Consider the following 24,756-nt stretch of genomic DNA (forward strand, 5'->3'; position numbering starts at 1 on the left):
GTGTTCGGTAGGTGGGAGGTTAGTGTTAGGCATAGCTGTGGGATAGTGTTAGGTAGGTGGGAAGTTAGTGTTAGGCATAGGTGTGGGATAGTGTTAGGTAGGTGGGAGGTTAGTGTTAGGCATAGGTGTGGGATAGTGTTAGGTAGGTGGGAGGTTAGTATTAGGCATAGGTGTGGGATAGTGTTAGGTAGGTGGGAGGTTAGTGTTAGGCATGGGTGTGGGGTTAGAGTTAGGTGTGTGTGTGTGTGTGTGTGGGGGGGGGGCGGTGTTAGTGTGAGGTATAGGTAACGGAAGTAGAAAGTAGAATATCTGTAACATTACATAGCTGGTATTTAAAGTGTACCGGAGACTTAAAAAAAATAAAACTAACAAATGACTTTTACTTACCTGGGACTTCCTCGAGCCCCCCGTGGACCGGAAACTCTCTTGCGATCCTCCCACTTCCCTCCATTGCATTGCAGTTCGTCCCAGTAAAGTCCCCAACCATGCATGGTCCCGGCGTTGTTCACCCCCGATTGTGGTCCTATGGCCAAGAGTGTTCTGCTGCACATGTGATATCCGCTACCACTGTAACTGCAGTTACCCAGAAATCCCAGGGCGCGGGAGCACGATCGGGAGGTGCACCCGGCTCGAACTGGATGTCAAACTCCACAGCAGCGCAACAGAGAAGACCCGACCGGCACAGAAGGAGCTAACGGACTATAAGGGGCTGGAGTGAGCCCAAGGAAAGTAGAAATAATGTTTTTAATGTCTCAGGTTTGCTCTAAACCAGGGGTCTCAAACTCAATTTACCTGGGAGCCGCAGGAGGCAAAGTCAGGATGAGGCTGGGCCGCATAAGGGAATCAAAGAGCAGCTCCCACGCTGATTGAGCGGCATCGCCGCCTCTGCCCGCCCCTCTTACTCTTTCTTCACAGAGAGGAGTGGGCAGAGGCGGCGATGCGTCGCGATTGACGTCAGGAGGGGCAGAGCTTAAGCTGAAAGCTCTGCCCCTTCCAGGAAATGCCGGCGGATTGCCCCCCGGGTGATTTGGGGGCTCTGCAGCCCTCCTTTAGCGGCGGGGATGCGGCGGATTATTTGGGAGCACTGAAGCAAACTATAAGTAAGCTTTTGCCGACGAGGGCCACAAAATATTGTATCGAGGGCCGCAAATGGCCCGCGGGCCGCGAGTTTGAGACCCCTGCTCTAAACTATTGGCAAGAGCTGGGGCCCAAATGAACAGGTGCTTTTATTAAATGTACTCCGTTGTAAAGCCACTTGTCATCTGCAATAGCGACTCCTGATTTCTTGACAGGAGAGTCTTAGAATAGCTGTTTTTTGTTTTTTTTTTTTGGGGGGGGGGGTCAGTTAGGGAGCACAAAGGTTAATCTTCTCTAAAGTTCTCTTTCATCCTAAATCTGGCCCCTGCACTGTTTAGTGGAACACATTGCAGGAGCCGCACGAGCACTGCTGCAGGTGCTCTTTCCTGTTCGAGGAGTCTCCCATCTGGCACACTGTGTCAGCTCTCTGCCTAGATCACCATTACAATATGTTTATACAGTATGAAGAGATGTGGAGATTACTCTAGCACACTGCCTAGAAATGCTGTTTAATAATGGAGCAAAAAGAGACAGAATGAAGATTAGAACTTCACAGCCTCGAGCAGATCCGAAAATAGAAACAAGATCCTTTGGCCAAGATGTAAATCTTATTGCTCCATCGGAAGCATGATGCTCTGTAGAGGCGGCTGAGAGGCTCCGAGTGCCAGCGAAGCATGTGGAAGGGGCTCGCGACATGATGATTGCCACAAATCACTAATTACACAATTGCTAGGAGAGCGGACATGGCAGTGGCAGCGAGTGTTGGAGAGAGAGTCACAAAACCGCTCAGCGACTCTCTCTGTGCATCTCCTGCTTCACAAGGGCAAAGAACCAGAAGACTTCATTATGAGATCATGTGTTCTCCACAGTAACCAGATCCACTTTCCCTCTGCATTGTGGGAAATCAAAGAAAAATATTTGATTGCAATACAAGCAGCTTAGGTTTACAAAAAATGAACCCTTGCTTAAAGGACCACTATAGCGCAAAAGTAAGCAGTTAAAATCTGACAGAACTGACAGGTTTTGGATAGTCCATCTCCTCATGGTGGAATCTCAGGATTTTCTTTGTTTTCAAAGTAAAAAAAAATCTACTTTTTAAGTTTTTACTGTTTTATTGTTTTTGCTCAATGGCACATTCATTGAAGTATACAAGAGGTAAAATATATGCACTATTGATCCTTTTTATCTCCTTCCTGCTCTCAAAAGCCATTTTCTGCTAGGAAAGTGTTTTATAGCTGTAATTTTTTATCAGTGAGGGTCACACTGTAGTCTGACCCAGTCCTTGCATACCTGATGTTTAACTCTTTCAGGCAGAGAAAGAAAAAAAAAAGGAACACAGCATAGTTATTTGTGTACTTGGCACTGTACAGTGGTGTTCAAAATTATTCAACCCCCACTGAAATTGAGTGTTTTCGCCAGTTTGACATTGATTTTGATCATTTCAGTCATCTTGTTTACAATTAAATCAAAGAGGCACTTGTAAGTCAGACAAATATAACATAACATTTATAATGAAATAACCACAAATGTCTTTTCTGTGCTCACATCATTATCAGTTTTATTCAACCCCCAAGTGACATTCATTCTAAGTACTTAGTACAACATCATTTTTTATTTATAACAGCTTCTAAACGTGAAGCATAGCTTGACAAGTGTCTTGCAGAGATCTACGGGTATCTTAGCCCATTCTTCAAGGGTATCTTAGCCCATTCTTCATGGGCAAAAGCCTCCAGTTCAGTCACATTCTTAGGCTTGCACGCTGCAACTGCTTTCTTTAAGTCCCACCAGAGGTTCTCAATCAGATTTTAGTCTGGTGACTGCGATGGCCAGTTGGACACTCCAAAATGTTCCAGCCTTTATTCTGCAACCATGCTCTAGTGGACTTGCAGGTATGCTTGGGATCATTGTCCTGTTGAAAGGTCCAACGTCTCCCAAGCCTCAGGTTTGTGACGGACTGCATCACATTTTCATCCAATATCTCCTGGTACTGAAGAGAATTCATGGTACCTTACACACGCTGAAGCTTCCCTGTACCTGCACAAGCAAAACAGCCCCAAAGCATGATTGACCCCCCGCCATGCTTCACTGTAGGCAAGGTGATCTTTTCTTCATAGGCCTTGTTCTTCCTCCTCCGAACATAGCGTTGATCCATGGGCCCAAACAGTTCTAATTTTGTTTCATCAGTCCACAGAACACTATCCCAAAACTTTTGTGGTTTGTCCACATGACTTTTTGGCATACTGCAGTCGACTTCTTATTCTTTAGAGACAGCAAGGGGGTGCGCCTGGGAATTCTGGCATGGAGGCCTTCATTGCGCTGTGTGTGCCTTTTTGTCTGAGCTGAAACTTCAGTACCCGCATCTGACAAATCTTTTTTCAGTTCCTCAGCAGTCACACGGGGACATTTCTCCACTTTGCGCTTCAGGTAGCGCACAGCAGTCGAAGTCAGCATCTTTTTTCTGCCACGACCAGGTAGCATTTCAACAGTGCCCTTTGCCTTGAATTTGCGAATGATGCTTCTTATGGTGTCTCTTGGTATGTTTAACATCTTTGCCATCTTCTTATAGCCATTGCCCTTCCTGTGAAGAGAAATCACCTCTTCTCTTGTCTTCCTGGACCACTCTCTTGACTTTACCATGTTTGTAAACACACCAGTAAATGTCTAGAAGGAGCAGAGTATCACAGTCATTTCAAATCTGCCTAATTGGAGCTTATTATGCTTGATTGCTGCTCGTTAACATCCACAGGTGTTTTCAATACCTGATCGAAAACACTTGAATGAACCTCTGTGGTTGTCTTTAAGGGGTTGAATAATTGTGTCAATGAAGAAATCACAAAAAAACATTTAATACTGTATTACAAAAACAATTTGTCATTTTAGTTGCATTTGGTTCTTTACAGCGGAACTGTAAATTCGCTGAAACCAAACAGTTTCACTTACCTGGCGCTTCCCCAAGCCCCCGGCAGCTGTCCTGTGCCCTCGCCAGTCCTGCCCGAGCCTCCGTTCTCCAGCACAAGCTACTTTTGTTACCGCCGACTTACAAGTCGACAGCAACTGCACCTGCGCGCCCCGGGCAATGCGACGCTTTCTTTGCGTTCCCGCCCGCTGTATGGGTTGTCCCTTACCCATATACAGTATATCTAATCACAGCAGTAGGTAGGGAGTCTGCAGGCTCCCATACGCATAAGGCAAAACCCTCTATGCACGTACATATGGCAGCGACAGCCCACTGTCTCCATGCAGACACCAGGGTCCACCAGTACAATTATCAGGGCATCCTATTATGTTGTAACTTCCAGTTTACTGTGAGCGCCTATACTGTACATCACAGGCTGGTGCTCTCCTTTTCCTTCCTTCTGTTACTGCTTGCAATCATACCCATTTGAAGCTTGTGGGCCTTGAGTTTTACATCTGTATTCCACCGCCTGTTTAGTAAGAGATCTTCACAGTAAGAGTGGTTAAGATGTGGAATATCTCACCATAGGAAGCGGTTTAAAAGATTATACATTTGCAGTCAAAAAAATGCTCAATCACAGCTATAATTACTAGGTAGAGCAAGATAATGCTCTCCTTCAGTCAGGAAGATAATTATTACCCTTGTGGCTTTTTCCTTCCTCTGAACTAAGACAGAGAAAGGCTCAAAAGGTTAAACGTGATGGACTTGTGTGTGTTTTTTAAATAAACTCTGTACTGATAATAAAAAAAAAAGTCTGATACTTTCCTATGGAGAGGAAAGGCTCTGGATCCTATTGGGAGTTCCCTGTCCCTCATTTCAGCTTTGTCACCCCCGTTGCATGTATTTCGACCAACTAGTCTAATATGCCTTCTGGGACCATCTGGTTTGGGAGCAATTGGGGACACGAGTGCTAACTTTAACGCATTTAGCAATTGAAAAAGTACCAAAAAACGTAGGTAAAAAGTAATACAGTATAATCTCGTTATAATAAACTCTGATATAGTAAACATTCCCGCCTTGACTACTGCAATGCCCTTCTGTCTGGTCTCCCTATGACCCAAATAGCCCCACTGCAGTCCATCATGAATGCGGCAGCCAGAATTATCCACTACACCCATCGCTCCACCATGGCAGATCCCCTCCTTGAATCCCTCCACTGGTTTCCTATCCAGTCTAGAATCAGACTCAAGATACGGTGTCTGACCTACAAATCTGTCCACAAAATCTGTCCAACCTACATTTCTGATCTTACTCAGAGGTACACACCTAGCCGCTCACTCCGCTCTTCCAATGAACTTTGCCTAACCGCCCCCCGCATCACCCAGTCCCATGCACGCCTCCAGGACTTCTCAAGAGTTGCTCCAACACTATGGAACTCCCTACCTCCACCCATTAGGGCAGCGCCCTCCTTCAACATCTTCAAGAAGGCCCTCAAAACTTGGAACCCATGGTCAGCTGCTCTCTTCAGGCTGGTTGCAAGTGAGCTGATGCCTGATAACATTTGCTAACTCCCAGCTAAAGCAATTTCCTACCTTTATCTGGTCAACAGATGCCAGTCAGCCAATCAGGTGTACTGTCATACTGGCCCCCGGCTGTCATGCGGACCAGTGTTTGTGATTTTAAATTTATTTTTTGCAGCTTCCAGGATGCGGTTGACAGGTGAGTGGTTCGGGAGGGGACCGTGTGGGAGATGTGCCTACACGAGGCGTTGCTGTAACAGATGCAATCAACAATTGCGTCCAACCGAAGCCTCCCTGAATGCTATCCAATGTAGCATTGTAACAAAAAATAAAATCTTCTATGAACTCACCATACTCCTAACGGAATACCTTGGGGTGTCTTCTTTCTAAAAATGGGGTCATTTGTGGGGTTCCTATACTGCTCTGGCATTTTAGGGGCCCTAAACCATGAGGAGTAGTCTGGAAACCAAATGCCTCAAAATGACCTGTAAAATCCTAAAGGTACTCATAGGACTTAGGCTGCAAAAAAGTGTCACACGTGGTATCACCGTACTCAGGAGAAGTAGTATAATGTGTTTTGGGGTGTATTTTTATACATACCCATGCTGGGTAGGAGAAATATCTCTGTAAATGGACAATTGTGTGCAAAAAAAAAAAAATCTAAAAATTGTCATTTACAGAGATATTTCTCCCGCCCAGCATGGGTATGTGTAAAAATACACCAAAACACATTATACTACTTCTCCCGAGTACGGCGATACCACATGTGTGACATTTTTTTGCCGCCTAGATGTGCTAAGGGGCCCAAAGTCCAATGAGTATCTTGAGGACTTCACAGGTCATTTTGTGGCATATGGTTTCAAGACTATTCCTCACGATATAGGGCCCCTAAAATGCCAGGGCAGTATAGGAACACCACAAATGACCCCATTTTAGAAAGAAGACACCCCAAGGTATTCCGTTAGGAGTATGGTGAGTTCATAGAAGAGATTTTATTTTTTGTCACAAGTTAGCAGAAATTGATTTTTTTTTTTTTTTCACAAAGTGTCATTTTCCACTAACCTGTGACAAAAAATAAAATCTTCTATGAACTCACCATACTCCTAACAGAATACCTTGGGGTGTCGTCTGTCTAAGATGGGGTCACTTGTGGGGTTCCTATACTGCCATTTTAGGGGCCCTAAATCGTGAGGAGTAGTCTGGAAACAAAATGCCTCAAAATGACTCTGTTCAGGGGTATAAGCAATTTTGATGACAGGTGGTCTATGAGGGGCCTGAATTTTGTGGAGCTGGTCATAAGCAGGGTGGCCTCTTGGATGACAGGTTGTATTGTCACTGAAGTGCAGGAAGCGCAGGATGTTCTCAAATTGTGACCTGGACAGCAGAAAACATGGGCATGTGATGTATTGGGTGCGTAGACCAATAAGACCGCAATACATTATTTTTGACAAGACCCATGTTAAGGAGAAGGCCCCAAAAAATGTTACGTTCGGAAACTTGGAGTGGTTTCCACCGAAAAGGCTGGGCATAGTAGCTTCTTGGATTGTCAGTTGCGTATTGTGTGGCAGAACGGTTGGTCTCAGCCACATTAAGTCGTAGAGATCCTCAGTGCAGAACAGATAAAAAAGTCTAGGGACGATCCTAGATTATCTGTCTCCACCTGGACTCCAAACTGGGCGGTGAAAGGGGGCAGTACGGGTGCAGCGGAACCAGGGGATTGCCAATTGGGATTTGCCAGCACCTTTGGGAGACTATGGGTAGTCCGGGCCCGTTTTTCTGGTGGCTGCGACTCGGGTCTTAATGCACATGACACCGATAGTTTCTACTACCATGCTGGTGCTCGCCACTTCACCAGGGTCTACGGTAGTACTGGTGCTAGGTCCAGGAGATGCTACGCTGCTGATGCATGCCTCACCAAGAAAACTCGGATCAGCGCTAGCACCAACTCTGCTGCCCTTGAGTCTGATCCTGAGGTCCAGTGACATGGGGTGTGGTACGCCTGGCTCTAGACGGGACCTCAACCTCGTCATTGCTATCGGTCAGAGAGCCACTGCTGTTCACCGGTTCGTAGTCTGACCCGAATGATTCATCGGATGAGGCTTCCCAATCGCACTCACCCCACTGGGCCAGAACCTCGGCGGCCTCTTCAGCGGAATACCCCTTTTTTGTCATGGTGGACTGCTAAGTTTAGGGGGTATTCCTCTGAGACTACCCAGGAAAAAGAGCACCTATCTAGAAAAAAGGAGTACTTGTGAAGTAGAAAGCTGTGGTCACTGAGTTTTGATTAAAAACAAAAAACTGATCTTTACAGCGCCACAGCTATTGTAAAGTGTTTTTTGCAGTGATCAGAAAAAAAAAATCTGTCACTGCAGAGGGGCGGGTGAGGGTTTGGCCAGGGGATCAGGGCCTGATCTGATGGGTAGGAGTGCTAGGGGTTGACAAGTGGGGACAGGAGGTGATTGATGGGTGTCTCAGGGGGTGATTAGAGGGGAGAATAGATGCAATCAATGCACTGGGGAGGTGATCGGAAGGGGGTCTGAGGAGGATCTGAGGGTTTGGCTGAGTGATCAGGAGCCCACACAGGGCAAATTAGGGCCTGATCTGATGGGTAGGTGTTCTAGGGGGTGACAGGTGGTGACAGGAGGTGATTGATGGGTGTCTCAGGATGTGATTAGAGGGGGGAATAGATTTAATCAATGCACTGGGGTGGTGATCAGGGGGGTCTAAGGGCGATCTGAGGGTGTGGGCGGGTGATTGGGTGCCCGCAAGGGGCAGATAAGGGTATGATCTGATGGGTATGATGAGTAGCAGTGACAGGTGGTGACAGGAGGTGACTGATGGGTGATCAGGGTGTGATTAGAGGGGACAATAGATGCAAGCAATGCACTGGGGAGGTGATCAGGGGGGTCTGAGGGCGATCTGAGGGTGTGGGCGGGTGATTGGGTGCCCACAAGGGGCAGATTAGGGTCTGATCTGATGGGTAGCAGTGACAGGTGGCGACAGGGGGCGATTGATGGGTGTTTGTTGGGTGATCAGTGGGGAGAACAGATGTAAACAATGCACTTGGGGGGTGATCTGAGGGTGGGGCTGCGGGCAATCAGGTGCCCGCAAGGGGCAGGTTAGGGTCTGATCTGATGGGTGGCAGTGACAGGTGGTGACAGGGGGTGATTGATTGGTGATTGACAGGTGATCAGTGGGCGATTACAGGGGAGAATAGATGTATACAGTACGGGGGGGGGGTTGTATGGGGAGGATCTGAGTGTGTGGGGGGTGATCAGGAGCCCCCAGGGGGCTGATTAGAGCCTAAACTAAAATATAGCGCTGACAGTTAGTAACAGGGAGTGATTGATGGGTGATTGGGGGGGCAGTGATTGGGTGCAAACAGTGGTCTGAGGGGGTGATCAGGGGGTCTGAGGGATGCTGTGGGCGATAAGGGGGCAGGGTCAGTGTGTGTGTGTGTGTGTGTGTGTGTGTGTGTGTGTGTGTGTGTGTGTTTACTACAAGGGTTGCCTCCTCCCCTGGTGGTCGCTCGATCATTGGGACCACCAGGGGTGGAGGCAGCCAGTATAATACACTTTGTTAGATTAACAAAGTGTATTATACATTTAGATCGGCGAGATCGGGGTATTTACAACCCGCCGGCGGGTTGACGTTGCGCATGGGCGGAGGTTAATGCCGGCGGATGAACCCCTGGCTAATTAGTCCCCCATGTGCCGTCGTCGATCGGCGTTATGCGGTCCTGGGGGAGCCACCTTGCCACCGCCCATAGGTAGTGGGCGGTCAGCAAGTGGTTAAAAACAATATAAAAAATAAAAAGGGCTGTCCAATTGTTTTTAAAGTCGATTGACACTTTTTTGGCTATCAAACTTTTGTTACTTTTTGAATATAATTGTAGTGAATTGGTTCTTTGTTCTTTTGATCAAGGAATTATGATATGACAGTGCTGCTCTTTACAGTGAAATTGCTTTTTTGACTTCTAAGAAGAATGGCACCGACACTGGATATACAGTACTGTGCAAATAAGCAGCCTTGGGAAAATGAGGAATTATGTGAACATTAACAAAAGAGAATGCAGAGTTACCACTTCCACTTTGCAATCACTGATAAAAGTACCATCACAGTCCTCCCACAGGATTGTATGCACTCCTGGGTATCTCTTCCCTTGTTAGTGATGACTGGTAGCGTGTAGAGCGCAGTACAGGCTTCTTCCACCCATAGTGCAGATCAGAGCAGGCCTACTTACTGCAAAACTAAGGAGAATGGAGAGGAGAGTGCTAAGTCCAGCCAACAAAGGTATCTGAGCCATTCGCATTACAGATTCAAGTGGCTTATCTTGATTGGCTGCATTTTGAAGAGAGGCTTCATGATTGGCTCATGTGTGAGCAGAAAGTTTTGCAGGACACGTCCTGCAAGTCCCACCCACGGAGGTATCGGAGTCACTCACAGGAAGTGAGTGGTTGCCACTATTCAGTGATTTGTCCAGCCTGGCTATGCAGCCCTAAGGTATACTTAACCTTATAGTCCACCAAATTTGAACTTGTACTGTATCTCCAATGGGAGGAAACAGTTGGTCCTTGGCAGCAGAGAATGTACCAGGTGCATGCTGGGCCATTTCTAGGACTTCTGATATAGTAAACCAGCTTTCCTGGTCCCTTAGAGTTTACTACAATGAGATTATACTGTGTCAAACTGAGTATTATCTTGTTTACTAGTGGCTTTCAAGTGGAACTGTAACCAAGGATTGAACTTCATCCCAGTCAGTAGCTGATGATATCCCCTTTCCCATCATCTAGCTTGACCTTTTCTCGAACAGATCAGGAGGCTGCTGGATGATATTATGGTGAAACCCCTCCCACAGTGTGAGGTCAGGACCTAGGTCCTGACAGTTTTCTGTGTGTAGACCTTGTTGCATTGTGGGAAATAACAGCTATTTCCAACTGACAAGCAACAAGTATCTTCCTCCGTGCATATGTATATTTATTTAAAAAATATATATATATTTTAGCCTATTGCAATGTTAGTGGGTGTGGTTATAAATACTGGCAGTTCGTGCCATCTAATTTTTTTTTCATGTCTGCCAGCAGTAAAGATGACGACGTGCAGGCTGATTGAGGATCAAACAATATGAACAAATTACATGGCGAGTATCAATTTCTTGATCAAATTTTTCAACCTCTCAATCTGCAATGTATTGATTAATTTTTTTCCCTTTTTTAAAGCTCCTCTTTAAATGTACTTTTTCGATAAGGTGCGAAAATGTATCATGGCAGAAAAGTCAGGGAGAGAAGTTAATTGAATAGAAACCATAAAGTCCTACTGATAAAAGGGCAAGAAGCTGGGCAGCACGGAAAATGGAAATAACGTCCAAAATGTCACCATTCTTCTGTTCTCTGCGTCAAACACTTTCATTCCAGCGCAGGAAACTTGGGCGCAGCAGTGAGTAACTTCAGCGCCGTCAGAAGACAGCGGCAGTTACTTATAAAAAGCACTATAATTTGGCCTCCAGCAATTGCTGGACGCCCAATTATTTCATTCCCCACCATCCATGACGGCCTGGAGGGGGAATAGTATTTAATACGGCCGGGACTTGTGCAGCAGCAGGATCAGCCATATACCGGCTGTATCCTGCGCCCAAGTCTACTGCACCGATTCCTCTCGTACGCCTCTGCATTTCTAAAAGCTGGGATCAGTTGAAGAGATGGCCACTTTCATGTTTAGTGTTTACCAGAGTGCCAACCTTCTTCCTATTACTATGGGATTATCTAATTACCTACACTTTGAGCACCCAGTGACAAGAGATAGCTCTACCTAGCTAGAACTCACTGAGAACCATGTGACAAGTTTGATCAGCTGGTGGATTTGTAAGGCTCTGATTTGCTGTTCATGATTATGCCTTAAAGAGGGTAGTCATCACAGCAAATAAGAACTTTACAAATCTATGAGCTGATCAAACTGATCACATGCTTCTCAGTAAGTTCTCATAGACAGGGCCATCCCTACTAGTGACTTGTATGGTTTCCTCCATATGGTGTACATCACCTCCACCCTTTTGTATTATTAAGAGTTGGCCACTTTCAGAAGGATTTGCAATTGTCTAAGAAATTGCTACTTTATTGTTCGATAACGCTGCTTTACTGCTGAGCCATGTTTGTGGGGAGGGGGTGGCTAGTAATTAGTATGACTATACTGATTAACTTGGGACAGGCAGATATTTAGAACACTTGATACACTGTGGGGATTCTGGATTCCATGGTAAGCACCTTGGTACTACTGCTCTTTACCCCTGATGAAGCACCCACTTTTTAGGGGGCAAAACATGTTGGGTTCTTTGGTGGTGTGTTTTTTTAATCAACCTATGCAATACGGGGAGGAGATTAGGGGCTTCTGATACATTTAAGGAAGGTTAGAACCTCCTAGAAAAAGGCCAAAAGGAGTATACCCCTGTACCCCACTTTTTGTTGTTTGTTTAAAAGTCACAGTATTGTAGATCTCGCTTGCTGGTTGTTAAGTGGAAACTCTGCATCACTATTTATTAAAGGTGAAATTTTATTATTACTATCCCTCTTTTACTGGTATAGAAGTTAAAAAAACAATTAAAACTCTAAGGTAGAAAACACACTTATGTCCACGGTAAGTCTCAGGTTTTAACACAAATTTTAACGTGTGTGTCACGCATGATCAGCTGACGGCAGCTGAACTTCATCTATGGGAATCGCAATATTACCCTACAGGCAGCTCGCCTTTTTTGCCGCATCAAAAATCACATTGCAAGTGCGAGTTATCCTACTAACTTACATTGCCAATGCGATTTCAGAACGCAGGTGATTTCAACAAATTTGTTCCCTGCCTAATAAGTTCACTTTTTAGTCAGTTTTGCAAAAAAAAAAAAAAAAAAAATAAAAAAATAAATAATAATACTTACAAAAAAAATAAAACTAAAAAAAACTTTACAACCGAAAAAAGAAAAAAACAAAACAAAATCGGAATCCACAGTAAACATTCATCCATCTAGTCACTGTAGAGCTACTCAGACAATGATCTGCTCAACCCTAACAGCAACTTTTTTCATGGTTCGCACTAAAGGCCGGTTCAGGCGGGCGCTCAAGTTGGCGTTAAACAATGATTGCAGCACACATCGTTAAAGCCCTGTCCATTGAAGAGAATGGACTGCCGTAGGCATGATGGGTCACTGTTAGTGCAAATGCCTCACTCAATCTGGTAATTTGCAGTCATCTTGTTTCGTCCAAGACTGGCTAGCGTATCCACTTGCAGGGATCAAAATGCCACACTTTCACAGGACGGGAACCGATGCCAAACAGTCTGCTCATTTGCAGAGAAGCATTTAGCATTAGCTAAAAACGCGTCACTTTGGAGCGTCCATCTAAAGGGGCCCCAATACATATAAGAAGCTCAGAAATAAGAGGAGGTGTCAGGCCTAAAGATGTGATGATATGTTACAGCCAAATATGTATCAGTAACTGGAGCATTCCATTCTTATTCCAGCATAACAGAACACTTAAAGGGAACCTAAACTGAGAGGGATATGGATGTTTCCCTTTAAACAATACCAGTTGCGGGGCAGTCCTGCTGAGCTCTTTGGCTGCAGTAGTGGCTGAATCACACACCTGAAACAAGCATGTAGCTAATCCAGTCTGACTTCAGTCAGAGCACCTGATCTACATGCTTGTTGATGGGCTGTAGCTAAAAGTATTAGAGACACAGGATCAGCAGGAGAGTCAGGCAACTGGTATTATTTCAAAAGGAAAAATCCAGATCCTTCTCAGTTTAGGTTCCCTTTAAGTATCGGTGGTCTCTGCCCCTTTAAGGACCAGAGACCGCTGGTACAGAAATTGAGGAATTTCCGAAGAATCGCTGCACATACCCGCCACAAGTCGGGAACCTGGGCACCCACTCTGCCGTTCCACAGTTCCTGTGAGCCAGCCAGGAGCTGCTTTCATTGGCTCCTGGCCCTGTCTTTTAATGTAAGCCAATGGGAGTTGCTTACATTGAAAGACAGGGTCCGGAGCCAATGAAATCGGCTCCTGACTCGCTCACAGGGCTCCGTCAGAGACAGGCAGAGCAATTGAGCTGCGACGGCGAGGACGGTGGGATATGCGCGCATCGGCGGTTGATTGAAATCTACACCCTTTCAGCCAGATAGCCATCAAAACAGGACTTAGATTTCAATAACTAAGGTCCGGAAGTAGTTAACATTACTGTAAAACCAACACATGATGCAATAACTTCAGTGATGAGACGCAAGCACGGCAGCCACTCACCACAGGCGATGGGGATAACGCTATGTTTCCTATGGATGCCTTCAGCTCATCCACCGTCGCAGCACTTTTCAGGCTGTCTTTGGCCTGCAGAGGTTTTATCCTGATGTTAAACTTCTTGCGAGACTCTTGTTCCTCCTCCGATTCACTCGAGGAGTAGAAGTGCTTTCCTTTGGTAGGTAAATCACAGTTAAAGATCATTCCAGAGTGTATAGGAGATGTTCTGCATACAGCAAGGCCCCCAGTATTTGGCACAAGCAGGGATTGCCTGATGCCGGATTCATGTGCTTGCCGGTTGCTTGAACCGGTGTTGAAAGCACTACCTCCCCACCCCCTTAAGCAGCAAGAACTACCCACAAATCATCCAGGTGCCGTTTTCTATGCATCCTGCAGCTCCCAGTGGCTTTTCCTCAGTGTACGGCTCCTGTCGGGTCACATGACATACCGAGAGCTGTGCATGGATGCCAGAAAGCTGCTGGGGGGTGCAGGATGCATTGAAGAAGGCAGCCAGATGATCAGTGAGTTATCCCACTTAGGCATGCTGATTGGTTGAGAATACAGAGTTCAGGATAATGGTGATCTTGCTTAAATAAAATCTATACAGCAAGCCTAAAGGAAACCTGAAGTGAGAGGGACATGGAGGCATTTTTATTTAATTCTAAACAATACCAGTTGCCTGGCTTTCCTGCTGATCCTCTGCCTCGATTACTTTTAGCCTAACGCTGGGTACACTATGAGATTTTATGGTCGATTTACTGTCAGATCGATTATTTCCAACATGTCCGATTTGCTTTCCGATCAATTTCCGAGCATTTTCCGATCGATTCCCGTTAACTTTAACCACTTGCCGACCGCGCACTCATACCGCGCGTCGGCAAAGTGGCAGCTGCAGGACCAGCGACACAGATCCGCGTCGCCGGCTGCAGGCTTATTAATCAGGAAGGCTGCTTCCTGTCAATTCACGTCGGGGGGCTCCGTGAATAGCCTGCGGGCCACCGATCGCGGCTCGCAGGCTAAATGTAAACACAAACGGAAGTAATCCGCTTTGTTTACATTTGTACAACGCTGCTAACAGTAGCAGCGTTGTACTGGATCAGCGATCCCCGGCCAATCAGCGGCCGGGGATCGCTGTCACATGACAGGCAGGAGCCTGTTAGAGGCTGCACAGGACAGATCCGTTCCTGTGCAGCCTCGGATCTCCGGGGAAGGAAGGGAGAAGAGGGAGAGGGGAAATCCTGCGGCGGAGGGGGCTTTGAGGTGCCCCCCCCCCCCCGCCAGCCACACGCAGGCAGGAGCGATCAGACCCCCCCAGCACATCATCTCCCTAGTGGGGAAAAAAGGGGGGCGATCTGGTCGCTCTGCCTGGTGTTTGATCTGTGCTGGGGGCTGTAGAGCCCACCCAGCACAGATCAGCAAATACAGCGCTGGTCCTTAAGGGGGGGGGGGGGGTAAAGGCTGGGTCATCAAGTGGTTAATAAGAATTCGATCAGAAACTACTCGGAAATCGATCGGAAAGCAGATCGGACATGTTGGAAATAATCGATCTGACAGTAAATCGACCATAAAATCTCAGTGTGTACCAAGCAATAGACCCTGAACAAGCTTATGCAGATTAGATGTTTATGACAAAATCTGATAAGATTAGCTGCATGCTCGTATTGCTGGATCCACACCATACAATTTTTGGCAGATTTACTTGCCAGATCGATTATTGATTATTTTTTTGAGTGATTTTCTGATCAATTTCTGTTCGCTTCTATAGAAAATCGATCAGAAAATCGCAAAAAAAAAAAAAAAAAAAAAAAAAACAATCGATCCTCAGATTGGACATGCTGGAAATAATCGATCTGGCAGGTAAATCTGCCAAAAAAAATTGTATGGTGTGGATCCAGCATTTCAGGTGTGTGATTCACACTACCGATGCATGAAAGATCAGCAGGACAGCCAGGCAATTGGGATTGTTTAAAAATAAATAAATATGGCAGCCTCCATATGCCTATCACTTCAGGTGCCCTTAAAGTGTCAAAGTTATAGGCAGCTTAGCATAACAAGTGCTACATACTGCATCTCAGATGAACAAAACTAAAACCTTCACATATCACCTGTCTAACCTCATCTGTTCCTTTGCCTAACACTAACCTTGCCCTACTTCTTTACTAACTGCTATCTTCTACACTAGGAATAGTCAAAAGCTGCGATCAGCTTAAATGGTCACTTTTATAAAGGTTCATCCGTTTCCTGTAAACTACTTCATTCTTGCCATTTATTACTAGTAGCAAGTGACAATCAACATATTTATAAAATGGCGATAAACGCCAGAGAGAGTTTGCCCCTTCAATAGTGGAGAACTTTATTTACTTCAGTGGAGAATAGGGGAGTTCAAACACACATTCATCTTTTTCTCCTACTACTCTTTTTTTGCAACTTCCAATCCAAGGTTCATTCAGATCAATGCAACTGTGAGGCCTGGAACCCACTGAAATCCGCAAACGCAAAACGCAACCGCTAGCGTTTTGTCTGAGCGGTTTGCAAGCGGATTCATGCACGTTTTCGGTCGCGTTTTGCAAAAGTGTATTTTTTTGCTCAGCGGTTGTGTAGCGTTTTGCGTTTTTATACTGATTGGTCCTGTGAATTATTTTTAATTTTGTTACAGTGTGCTGAACCGCAAAACGCTAGCAAAACCGCTCAGTTTAGGTTTTGCTGAGCGTTTCTGCTAGCGTTTCAATACTTTACATTGAAGCGCTAACGCTCCCAAAATGCTGCAGGTCCTGCGTTTGCGTTTCTGGGAAACGCAAACGCTCCTGTGGAAGTTGCCCCATCCATTAACATCAGCTGAGCGTTTTTGCAAAACGCTAGCGTATCGCAGCGCTGCCAAAATGCTCAAAAAAACGCTCTTGTGGGTTCCAGCCCTGAGAGCTCACCCCTTTAATTTAGAACACATGTAAACACACACAAAACATACACACGACATACATTTCTCCTAGAGTACCGTTTTCTTCCTATATTGCTGTCAGTAAAAATCGGACATATCTCACAGATTTTAGACCTGACACTCTGGTAGCATAAATGGGGGCAGTGGTAGCACAAAAGAGGGTCAGCTGAGTTTCAGAGGGGACAGTGGTGATGCACACAGGAGGCAGCAGGAACATAGGCTTAAAGCTCTAGCTTAAAGTCATTGTAAGTCTGTAATAAAAAAAAAGAAATCAGATACTTACCTAAGGAGAGGGAAGACTCTGAGTCCTAATGAGCCTTCCTGTTCCTCTCCTGGTCCTCTCATTTCAGTGGCAGCTCCTCCATTCAAATCCACTTCCGCAGGGGACTTCAGAAGCCTTCGGGAGCCGAGTCCTCCCAAAGACAGGCGGCTCCATACTGCACACGTGCGAGTGAACGAGAGAGGGCGCTCACCATGCACAGTATGGAAAGACCTGTCTTCGGGAGCACTCAGGCTCCGGAAGACTTTCCTTCGGCGGTGGAGATAGCAGCATTTGACCGAATTGGCCGAATGCTGCTACATGGGATCCTGCGCTGGAACGGGCTCCGGGAGAGGAGAGGGAAGGCTCATTAGGACCTAAAGCCTTCCGTCTCCTTAGGTAAACATCTGGTTTCTTTTTTTTTATTACAGACTCCCAATGACTTTAAGAAGTAACCTACAGTCCCTCTCTCATTTGTTAACTGGGATCTACCTTAAAGTAAGTCTGAAGCATTGTTGGAAATAAAAAACAACAGATACTCACCAAAGGAGAGGGAAGGCTCTGAGTCCTTCACAGCCTCCCCGTTCTCCTTGTTCCAAAACCCCCCTCCCCCCTCCCCTTTTGTTCTAATCCCCCACAACGGGAGACTTTAGCAGTCTTCGGAAACGCTCGGGCTCCTGAAGACTGCTCGAGAGAGGGCACTCGCGCATGCGCAGTACGGAGCGACCAGTCTTCAGAAGCCTGAGTGCTTATGAAGACTGCCGAAGCTAGAGCAACCCAGAACAGAGTAGTCCACGCCTAAACGTGGACTACTAACTGAAGAGCCTGCAGGGGAACGCAGAGACCAAGAGAGCGGGAAGGCACTATAGGACCCAGAGCTTTCCCTCTTTTTAGGCGAGTGCCTATTTTTTTTATTTATGTCGTCATCCTCCCGAATGGCTCCATTTGGCCGCAATCAGCACCGGTAACTGGCTCAGCCGCACCAGTCGGGCTCTTCTGCGCATGCGCGGAGGGGCCATGTTTGCGCAGAAGAGCCAACTAGTGTAACCGAGCCAGATTACCGGGGCTGATTGCGGCTGAACAGAGGCACACGGGAGGACGGCGAGGGACGCATTGATGCTCATGGGACTGGAGGAATCTCCGGATAAGTATGAAATCTTTTACTTACGCTAGCTTTGGTACACTTTAAAGAGAACCCGAGGTGGGTTTGAAGAATATTATCTGCATACAGAGGCTGGATCTGCCTATACAGCCCAGCCTCTGTTGCTATCCCAAACCCCCCTAAGGTCCCCCTGCACTCTGCAATCCCTCCATAAATCACAGCCACGCTGCTGACAAACAGCTTGTCAGAGCTGGCTGTGTTTATCTCTATAGTGTCAGTCTGCTGCTCTCCCCGCCTCCTGCAGAACTCCAGTCCCCGCCTGCATCCCTTCCCTCCCTGCTGATTGGAGGGAAGGGACGGGGGCAGGGACCGGAGCTATGCAGGAGGCGGGGGAGCAGCTGAGACTGACACTACAGATGTAAACACAGCCTCACAGCACGGCTGTGATTTATGAGGGATTGTAGAGTGCAGGGGGACCTTAGTGGGGTTTGGGATAGCAACAGAGGCTGGGCTGTATAGGCAGATCCAGCCTCTGTATGCAGATAACATTCTTTAAACACACCTCGGGTTCTCTTTAAGGCTCGTTTTACATTGCCATTAAAACCATTACGTTTAGCAAACCGAAACAGAATAGATCCCGATGGATGCGAACGGATCCCATGTTAAGCAATAGGATCCGTTCACATCAGTCTCTTTGAAACAGCTCCATTCGGTCTATTCCACTGAACGGAACGCAAATACAGGGAGTCTGTGATAATTCCGGAACAGATGTGTCACACTGACTGATCGCTACTAATGGAACGAAAGTCACAGATGAAAAACTGAAGCCCAATATAAAAAACGATGTTTGATGGATCAGTTTTTGATCCGTGCAGTGTGAACCAAGCCTTACTTATACCCTATATATATAAAAAATAGATAAATAAAATACAAAAATAATAACTTTTCGCTTCTACAAGAAGGCTGGTCTTTGAGCTCTCAATACGGAGAGGCTGTCAGAAAAGGATATAGCCAGGTTCCATGTCAGGTCTGATACTGTATCCCTCGTCATCCAGCTCCGGAGAATTCTGCAAACATAAAAGAATTATATTTATTGCACTGCACGAAGGGAGAAAAAAAAAGTACAAGGCCACTAAAGAGCACTTACTGTCAGCCATACAGAAGCATGTGTATAGTAAGTACCAATTTACCTACTATACTCAGACATATGAGATAACTGTGCAGCTCTGTGCACCAGATGAGACATTTCAGGGAAGTGGTAAAGAGATGATGTGAGGAAAATACAGAAGATGCAACTACTGAACTTGCCTCTCAATATGTAGGTAGATAACCAGGGCCGTTTTGGGGCATAAGCAAACCAGGCAGGTGCCTGAGCTGACACCACAGAACTTAGCATACTGTGCTTTATGGAATTCTTATAGACAACTAGCCAGCATAGCAGGTGTTATTAATGTGCTAGTTAACCACTTTAAGAGACACTGAAGCGAAAAAAAATCATGATATAATGATTTGTATGTGTAGTACAGCGAAGAAATAAAAAAATTAGGATCAGAGACAAAAGTCTAATTGTTTCCAGTACAGGAAGAGTTAAGAAACTCCAGTTGTTATCTCTATGCAAAAAAGCCATTAAGCTCTACGACTTTCAAAGTCGCAGAGAGCTCTGTCTTCTGAAGTTTATTATCTCAACTGTCAGTGAAGAATTTTTTTTTCTCTGCCAGAGGACAGGTCAATAGTTCACAAGACTGCTCTGAAAAAAAATCATTTAGAATGCAGAGTGTTGCGTAAACTGCACATATTAGAGAATGATGCAATGTTAGAAAGCACACTATATAACTGAAAATAAAAATATGAGAATATTTTCTTTGCTACAATTTTTCTAGTAATTATCCATACTACACAACCAATTCATTATATCATTTTTTTCGCTGCGGTGTCTCTAAGTCTATCTGGACGGATATATTTTTTTTTACCCAAATAACATTTTTAACCACCCTGGCGTTCTATTGAGATCGCCAGGGCGGCTGCGGGAGGGTTTTTTTTAAAATTAAAAATGAAAGTCCAATGAGTACCTTTAGGATTTCACAGGTCATTTTGAGACATTTGTTTTCTAGACTACTCCTCACGGTTTAGGCCCCCTAAAATGCCAGGGCAGTATAGGAACGCCACAAGTGACCCCATTTTAGAAAGAAGACACCCCAAGGTATTCCGTTAGGTGTATGGCGAGTTCATAGAAGATTTTATTTTTTGTCACAAGTTAGTGAAAAATGACACTTTGTGAAAAAAAAAAAACAATAAAAAATAAATTTCTGCTAACTTTTGACAAAAAATAAAATCTTCTATGAACTCGTCATACACCTAACAGAATACCTTGGGGTGTCTTTTTTCTAAAATGGGGTCACTTGTGGGGTTCCTATACCGCCCTGGCATTTTACGGGCCCAAAACCGTGAGTAGTCTGGAAACCAAATGTCTCAAAATGACTGTTCAGGGGTATAAGCATCTGCAAATTTTGATGACAGGTGGTCTATGGGGGGGGGGGGGGGGGGGGGGGGGGCGAATTTTGTGGAACCGGTCATAAGCAGGGTGGCCTTTTAGATGACAGGTTGTATTGGGCCTGATCTGATGGATAGAAGTGCTAGGGGGGTGACAGGAGGTGATTGATGGGTGTCTCAGGGAGTGGTTAGAGGGAAAAATAGATGCAATCAATGCACTGGGGAGGTGATCGGAAGGGGGTCTGAGGGGGATCTGAGGGTTTGGCCAAGCGATCAGGAGCCCACACGGGGCAAATTAGGGCCTGATCTGATGGGTAGGTGTGCTAGGGGGTGACAGGAGGTGATTGATGGGTGTCTCAAGGTGTGATTAGTGGGGGGAATAGATGCAAGCAATGCACTGGCGAGGTGATCAGGGCTGGGGTCTGAGGGCGTTCTGAGGGTGTGGGCGGGTGATTGAGTGCCCTAGGGGCAGATAGGGGTCTAATCTGATGGGTAGCAGTGACAGGGGGTGATTGATGGGTAATTAGTGGGTGTTCAGGGTAGAGAACAGATGTAAACAATGCACTTGGGAGGTGATCTGACGTCGGATCTGCTGGCGATCTATTGGTGTGGGTGGGTGATCAGATTGCCCGCAAGGGGCAGGTTAGGGGCTGATTGATGGGTGGCAGTGACAGGGGGTGATTGATGGGTGGCAGTGACAGGGGGTGATTGATGGGTGATTGACAGGTGATCAGTGGGTTATTACATGGAAGAACAGATGTAAATAATGCACTGGCGAATTGATAAGGGGGTGTCTAAGGGCAATCTGAGCGTGTAGGCGGGTGATTGGGTTGCCGCAAGGGGCAGATTAGGGTCTGATCCGATGGGTAACAGTGACAGGTGGTGATAGGGGGTGATCGATGGGTAATTAGTGGGTGTTTAGGGTAGAGAACAGATGTAAATAATGCACTTGGGAGGTGATCTGACGTCTGAGGGGTGCTGTGGGCGATCAGGGGGCGGGAAATCAGTGTGCTTGGGTGCAGACTAGGGTGGCTGCAGCCTACCCTGGTGGTCCCTCGGACACTGGGACCACCAGGGCAGGAGGCAGCCTGTATAATAGGCTTTGTATACATTACAAAGCCTATTAAAACGCATGGATCGGCGGAGATTTGTATTTCTCCGCCCGCCGGCGCTGCCAAGTGGCCGGCGAGCTGGAGGCTAAATCCCCGGCCATCGATCCCCGGCGGAGGATGACGCGATCGCTCCGCCCATGCCCGAACAAGGACCGCCGCCTATGTGCATGCGGCGGTCCTTGCGGGATCCACTTTCCGGCCGCCCCTGTGCAGTGGGCGGTCGGCAAGTGGTTAAAGAGACAATAAAGTGAAAAAAAAATGATGATATAATGAATTGGTTGTGTAGTGAGGATAATTACTAGAACATTAGTAGCAAAGAAAATATTCTCAAATTTTTATTTTCAGTTATATAGTTTTTTTTATAACATTGCATCATTCTCTAATATTTGCAGTTTACACACTACTCAACATTCTAAATGATTTTACAGAGCAGGCCAGTGAACTTTTGACTGGAGAGAAAAAGAAAGTACAGTGACTGACAGTAAGAGAGACAGAGCTCCCTGCACCTTTGAAAGTCGTGGAGCTCCATGGCTCTTTTGCATAGATAACTGGAGATTCTTAACTCTTCCTGTACTGTAAACAATATTAGACTAATATCTCTGCTCCTAATGTTTTATTTCTTAGCTGTACTTCGCTTCAGTGTCTCTAAGATGTAATTGTTTTATTTTGTTATTGGTGTCAGCTTAAGAAAAAAAAAAAAAATAATAATGTCTTGCCTGGGACACCAAAACGGCCAGAAACCGTCCCGTCAATAAAAGCACAGAGTGGAAAGCAATAGTTTGAGTAATAGTCAGTTTCCTACCGTCTCTCTCACCTCAGAAATGTAATTAAAGCACACTAGAAGTGAGAGGAATATGGAGGCTGACATATTTATTTGCTTTTAAACAATGCCAATTGCCTGGCTTCCGTGCTGATCCTGGAACAAGCATGCAGATCAAGCGTTTCTGGCTGTTTCAGGAGTGCGATTCAGACACTACTGAAGCCATAAAAATCAGCAGGACTGCCAGGCAAATGGCATTGTTTAAAAGGAAAAGTATGGCAGCCTTCATATGCCTTTCCCTTCAGGTGTATTTTGAGAAATGATCAAGATGTCCAGTTACACTTGTGGTTGATAAATTGCCCAAAATCAAAATGTGATTGCACAGGCATGCTGGGCAGAACGGATTTCTGAAAATTCAAATCAAATCGTCTGGAATAGGTTTATGTCCAGCTACAGATGACTGGCAAATCTGTCTATACCAGGCTCTCTCAACCAGGGTTCCTCGAGGATTCTGCAGGGGTTCCTTGGCATTTTCCCCCATCGTGGAAGAGTATAATAGAGCACATTATAATACTGTAAAAAGAAGCACTACATTGGGAGTCAGAATTGTCATGAGCACTCTAATAAAAAGCACTAGGATAAGGAGACTGTATAATGAAAGGCAATGTAATAGGGAGCAGTGAAATAGCCACACCTACTTTCAAAGACCATGCCTCCTGCAAAATAAATGCAGGGGGTTCCCTCACGATCAGAAAATTGTTTGCAGGGGTTCCTTGAGATCCAAAAATAATTTGTAGGGGTTCCCTAAAATCCCAAAATTATGTGCAGGGTTCCTCCACGGTGAAAAGGTTGAGAAAGGCTGGTCTATGCAATGGCTTCAGACCTTTCAGAGTCATGGCAAAGAATACTTGGCCCACATCAATGGCTCAAAAAGTAAGGAAGTCAGTGACTCAGCTAAGCTACCGTTTTTTCAGAAGTGGGGGGAGGGGTGTGTGGCTTAGATAGCGAACTTACATATCTCTCCCAGTCAATCTCTGCATAGAATCCATTTGGCGCTCCATTTGCTTTCTTCTGTAACACAGTAAAATACATAATGATTACAAAAAAAGTTCTTATGGAATCAATACTAAATGTACATGTACAATATATACATGTCTTCCAAAGCTTAGTTGTCAATGAAGATCAACGATTTGAAAAAGGATGCCCACATTTTTGAAAGTGAACCCGTTTTTGTTTTTCACCATATTTGAACTGTCAGTGCCACTTAAAGTCATACTGAAGCTACGCTAAAAAAAGATACTCACCTATGGAGCGGGAAGGCTCTGGATCACTCAAAGCCTTCCCGCTCGTCTCTCCACGCCCTCAGTCGTCTTTGGTTGAAATTCTGCACCTTGAGGACTCCTAGGAAGGTACTATGCAAGCGTGAGTCCAGATCAGCTTGTCTTCGGATGTTAGCAAGGACTTGAGCACTTCACAAGGAGTCCTGAAGGCACATTCAACCAGTTGGTCAGTTAACTTCAACCGGAGGGAAAAACAGGGGACCAAGGGCAAAGAGGGAGGACTGGGGCCTACCCTCTACATAGGTTAGTATGTAACTTTTTTCAGCATCGCTTCAGTATTACTTTAAAGAGAATCTGTCACATATATGGCCATTTGAGGTGTTTTAGTCTCACAACCTTAGTCCAAATCATATGGCCTAAGCCGTGATGCAGATTATGCTCCTATGCACGAAGGCATAGTGATGAATGTATAGTCAGTGCTTTCCTCTGTTCAGACTCAAAGCACTTTAGAGCTGCAGCTACTGAGGGTACAGTCAGTAAGTCACCCTAGAGCAGTGATGGCTAACCTTGGCACTCCAGCTGTGGTGGAACTACAAGTCCCATGAGGCATTGCAATACAGCTCTAAGCATAACTCGGGGAGGCAGAGGCATGATGGGATTTGTAGTTTAGTCACAGCTGGAGTGCCAAGGTTAGCCATCACTGCACTAGCCTAGAGCATTAGGGAGTTTTACTCAAGCAATATTTACTGGTTAGGCAACTCCGCTCCAGCCGGGATTTAAGCCCTAGTCCCCTATGTACTGTTAACCAGTACACCATCCAGCAATAAAGCTTACGCCTCTCTGTTAGGAATGGCATGAGCTGGTTTTCCTGATTGAGTGAGACTTCCAACCAATTGATAATTATTCCCCAAGTCATCTTCTCACACTAAGCCGCTCCCACAGTGGTCAAGTGTCCCCATCGCCAGTCATGTAACAGTGAAAATAGTGAGCGCTGGTCTTCAATTAACCTAATGTAGCGTTTGAGAAAGATAACAGAATTATCAAGCAGCTCG

The 24,756-nt window shown here is 45.8% G+C and overlaps 1 protein-coding gene across 12 annotated transcripts in view; it reads right to left on the bottom strand.

The window, feature by feature from the left end:
- SGIP1 (SH3GL interacting endocytic adaptor 1) overlaps window positions 1-24,756 on the bottom strand; it is a 206,634-nt gene that overhangs the window by 122,118 nt on the left and 59,760 nt on the right. For all 12 annotated transcript variants that reach the window (XM_068239286.1, XM_068239287.1, XM_068239280.1 and 9 more), the window contains exons 4-6: window positions 23,439-23,495; window positions 19,072-19,129; window positions 13,773-13,948 (exon numbers count right to left, since the gene is read on the bottom strand). In XM_068239286.1, coding sequence (XP_068095387.1) covers window positions 13,773-13,948; window positions 19,072-19,129; window positions 23,439-23,495 — 291 coding nt within the window. The remainder of the gene's footprint in view (window positions 1-13,772; window positions 13,949-19,071; window positions 19,130-23,438; window positions 23,496-24,756) is intronic.

The sequence above is a fragment of the Hyperolius riggenbachi genome, chromosome 6, assembly GCF_040937935.1.
Source record: "Hyperolius riggenbachi isolate aHypRig1 chromosome 6, aHypRig1.pri, whole genome shotgun sequence".
Taxonomy (NCBI): Eukaryota; Metazoa; Chordata; class Amphibia; order Anura; family Hyperoliidae; genus Hyperolius; species Hyperolius riggenbachi.